Source organism: Trachymyrmex septentrionalis, unplaced genomic scaffold (assembly GCF_001594115.1).
Source record: "Trachymyrmex septentrionalis isolate Tsep2-gDNA-1 unplaced genomic scaffold, Tsep1.0 scaffold109, whole genome shotgun sequence".
Lineage (NCBI taxonomy): Eukaryota > Metazoa > Arthropoda > Insecta > Hymenoptera > Formicidae > Trachymyrmex > Trachymyrmex septentrionalis.
Genome location: NW_017304217.1, coordinates 806,235 through 810,698, shown reverse-complemented (window position 1 = coordinate 810,698; position 4,464 = coordinate 806,235). Strand labels below are relative to the sequence as shown.

At 38.5% G+C, this 4,464-nt stretch overlaps 1 protein-coding gene across 3 annotated transcripts in view; it reads right to left on the bottom strand.

Annotated features, from left to right (window-relative positions):
* The window catches only part of LOC108748332 (coronin-2B-like), a 13,783-nt gene extending 12,119 nt beyond the window's left edge, over positions 1 to 1,664 (bottom strand). Inside the window, exons 1-2 of one of the 3 annotated variants that reach the window (XM_018486413.1) lie at positions 1,474 to 1,664; positions 1,101 to 1,301 (exon numbers count right to left, since the gene is read on the bottom strand). In XM_018486413.1, coding sequence (XP_018341915.1) covers positions 1,101 to 1,253 — 153 coding nt within the window. In that variant the 5' untranslated portion in view covers positions 1,254 to 1,301; positions 1,474 to 1,664. Of the gene's footprint in view, positions 1 to 1,100; positions 1,302 to 1,473 lie in introns of those variants that run through there. The other 2 variants (XM_018486422.1, XM_018486430.1) reach the window with 2 other exon arrangements.
* Positions 1,665 to 4,464: the final 2,800 nt, after the last annotated feature.

Genomic DNA, 4,464 nt, shown 5'->3' with positions numbered 1-4,464 from the left:
GAGAGAGAGAGAGAGAGAGAGAGAGAGAGAGAGAGAGAGAGACTGCATCAGAACTTTTCTTCTTGTTTTTGAAATTTCAAACATATATTTATTTCACTTGATGTACAAAAAGTGTGAATTAGTTTAGCTATAAAAAAAACATATCTAATATTTTAAACAATTAAATACTTCATAATAATGCTGTCACATTACTTAACAGAATATATTTGTTGCTGCATTGTCAAAGTTGATACAGGATGTCTAACATAAAAAAAGAGTCATAGACTTTAAGGGTATATAGGATAAGAAAAACGAACGTTTGTTTACAAATTTCAGATGAATTTCTGAATAAGTTTCTGAGGAGCAAGTTAATGTGAGGTTACGTCTCATCTAAACAGTAAGTTTGTCTGATAGATTTGATCGAAATTATGTCTGTTTATAATTAATTCCGATGTTTTATCGTTTTTATTTAAACAAAGAGATATCTTGGCAATCGTTTGTTTTCGTACTTACATTTATTAGAACTTTTCGACTTATTTTTTATTGTTCTATATGCCCTTAAAGTCTATTGACTCCTCTTTGGGGACATCCCGCTATTATACCACTGCATTCAGATACTTTGTATAGAGTATACCTTTTAACGTGTATTAAGCTAGTATAGCGCAAATGATTGAATTCATCCTTAGATAATGAAAAAGTAAATCTGTGTATAAATATTATAAATAAAAAAAAGTAGCAATTTTCGAATTCGATTTTTTATACTCTCATAATAATGTAAAGGGGATATACAAATAATCTTTAAAAACTAATAAATATACGTCCAACTTTGAATAATTCAGTCATCGCCAGCTAAGGGTTAAAACCCTTAAAGGGTTACTGCAAACAAGAATTAACAGTTCTATCCAAGTAATTTTATTAATATAAATTATTAGGATAGAAAGATAGAGAAGAAGAGAATAGAGAAAAAGATGAGAGTAAAACGACAAGTTGTGTATGCGTAAGTAAATTTTGCGTTGTAAGAAAACGATTTCACTGCACTGTACGGTGCACTGATTAATCAGGATTTCATCAAAGTTGTCCCGTTTTAAATTCGTGTTTAAAGGTTTAAACTCGACACTCACTTTGCCGCTAGGCTTGTAACAGGCCCTGGCGTCTACCATGTTGTTCATAATCGTATGCTGAACCTCGGTGCCGTCAGTACCGTCGAAAATGTCGAAATTCGACTTTTCCTCCCGCGTGCGTATCATCTCCCAGCTGGTGACGTTGTGTCCCATAAATTGTCCCAACTTGGCGCGGGAATATATCCCCGAGGCTCTATCGCGCTGTCGGAACAAAACTTCAAGTGATTAAGAGTGAACTATCGCCAGCGCGCCGTACCGGCCGCGGCGTCGCTTCTTTCCCGCTCACGTACGACACATACGACGATACGACGCACACATACGCCCCTCTCTCTCTCTCTCTCTCTAGCTCGTCTTCCTCGCGCAACGCGTTTACCGTTTATTAAATATGTCCTACGGCGAATCAGACACCTGTACGCACACCTTTACGCATCGTTAGAAGCTCAACAATCCGATGCATTCGTATTCGTGCGCGTGCAAACGGTATCGATCCGACGGGTTTGACTTTGACGTTCGGCATGTAAACAATGAAATCATGAACGGGATTGACAGGTGATAGGTGTGTCGGTGCATGTAATGCATGTATATAGATTTAGGTTTGTCGTGTGCTTGCACTGTTTGCGCACTCGGCATCTTCGCTCGCTCTCTCTCTCTTTTCAAGGGCAAATAGGTATAAAACATATGCCTATTTTTGCACTTAATTGAGATAAAAATATTTGGGGATTTCATAGAACGCGAACAGACCTAATGACTGCGTTCAGCGGACTCACAGTTAAGTGAGCGTTCGCTATTATTGGTGTATTCTTTTAGATCATCCAATCAGCATTTTGGATCTAGAAGAATACATTAATAGCAGCGAGCGCTCACTCAACTGTTGAATCTGTTGAACGTAATCATTGGCTGCGTTCAGAATTATTATCTGGATGCATCCAGACATTCTTTTATCCTTGTTTAACATTTGTTAATAACACGATGCATCTAGACGACGATTCTGGACACATCTCAGCAAAGAAAGCAGCTTGGCAACTGTTGTAAAATTCTTCAATGGCTTGCTTTTGGTTCCTTATAGGTCTAAACCGATCGTATTGAAAAATTTTACAACAGTTGCCAAGCTGCTTTCTCTGCTGAATGCACCCGATACGATTAGTTTATACCACGGTGTAAGAATAATGGCTCCGGCACATCAGCGCGATGTTAGTCGCGCGCGAGGCACGCGATATCCAATGACAGTATACCATTAGAATGAAAATATCTATACGGTAAAGCTGTACTCATATCGCGTGTCGCGCGCGTTTTACGTTTGTCTTTATGACAGAAATGTGATTGGATAATTTTCTTTATGCATATGGTTATGCGGTTATGCAAGTTTGTGTGGAAAGACCCTAAAGCTTATTCCACAATAGTCATAAGCATAGTTGTAAAGCCCATGACACATACAAAAACGTAAAGCCGTAACACGTAAGCAGTAAGGAAGTTATAAGATTGGATTCGCTACTGGTCTCTATCGTGATTGGGCAATTCGCTTACTGCTTTCGTGTTACGATTATACGTTTTTGTATGTGTCATGAGTTTAACTGGTGTAGTTGTAAGGACGCGTTCACACCTTGACGGAAAAATAGAAAGCGAAAAAGCAGTGGTCAATTAGTTGACTATTGCAAGTTTACTACTGGTAGTAAATAGTACAAAAAGCCGAAATTGTCGATTACTGGCGTGAATTCTAATTGGCTGCTGCTCTTCTGCTTTTCCGTCGTGTGAATGTACCTTAAGATGCCTACCCATGCAGCGAAATAGCGTAACGCGGAACAAGAGCAAAACCAATCACAAACGTTCTGCAGTTTTCGTTACGCGGCTTTGAATTCCTTCATCCCCATGGAGCGGAATAAGCGTAAACGGAATGAACAGCAAATCCGTAATAATCTTTTAAATATTGTTTTTTAGTATTTGTTTTTTATTATCATGTACTTAAATACTAAATTAAATGCGTTTCTTATTGGAAATTTGATTAAAGATGATAAAATCTTTCGAAATTAGTTTTAATGTGATTTTAACCCTAATAAAATAATGACTTGTGATTGGTTGCACGAAGTCCGCAAAGTGAGTATTAAAGATTAACACAACAAAAATGACGGAATATGTGTATTCTGTCTCGACTAAGAAAAGAGATACATCAAAATTGTTTTTTTCTCGATAGTTTAATATTTCCCTGTTTGGAACAAAGTTTTCTCTTTTTTTTTGAGTCTCTGATTGTCTATGTGATATTTTGGTCACTTATAGCCAACCTAATATCATACAACTAGTGTCCAATTTGAGCTCTGGAGTCCAAACGGAAAGCCATCGACGCAAAAAAATTCGATGTGGGTAAGATTTCAGGGACTGGAAAGTGTTGATACGCATCTAAGTGACACTTATCAACACTTCAGAGTTAAAAGTGTTATATACTCTAAAAATCTTACATTGAATTTTTTTACGTAAATGGTTTTGCGTTTTGGCTCCAGAGCTCAAATTGGACAGAACATGACATAGATAATCGGTAAACATATACACAGCACATGCATGTTGTTACATCCGCCCGACAGTAGATTCATTGGAAGCTAGAATTCTAGGTGCATATCTTTCTTCTTGTTCGCGCGCACTGACTGGTGCTCTGAGCGTGGCGTAACGCCGCTTTCACATGATACGATCCTAGGTCGCCGCGCGGAAAATTTGCCCTAAAGCAGAGCGCTCTTCCCATCGAGCAACAGCGCTTGGAGAGGGGGCATGGGATGCTTAATCCTTTGGGATCAAAGTTTCCTACATTTCTCTTGAGTTCCGGACTTTTGACCATGCTGGTCAAGTTACTGATGGTTCCTGTTGAGTCATTCAAATTTAAGCCACGTGTATAAGTTCCAAGTCTTGCTAATTCATTAAAATCTCTCTGCATCCTTACTCATACCTTCTCACTGAGCTTCCTTTAGAATTGTGTAAATCCTTCCAAGCTCTGCGCAAATATATGTATATATATAACACATCGGTCAATAAGTCCCCAGTCTGACACATAGAGAGCGCCACTAACACAAAAAGTACATAGTGGTTCGAAAGAACAGACCCTTTTAGGCGTACTGTTAAATGTATATGTCATTCGGATCATTATTGTGTGAGTTATTGAAGCTTTAGTGACGCTAATTTGGTTATTTTCATAACAATGGAAAAAAAGGAATTTCGTGTGCTCATTAAACACTGCTTTTTGATGGGAAAAAACACCGTTGAGGCAAAACAGTGGTTGGACAAACATTATGGCACCTCTGCCCCAGGCAAATCAACAATTATCGACTGGTATGCTGATTTTAAACGCGGTCGTACGGACACCGACGATGCACACCGCTCTGGT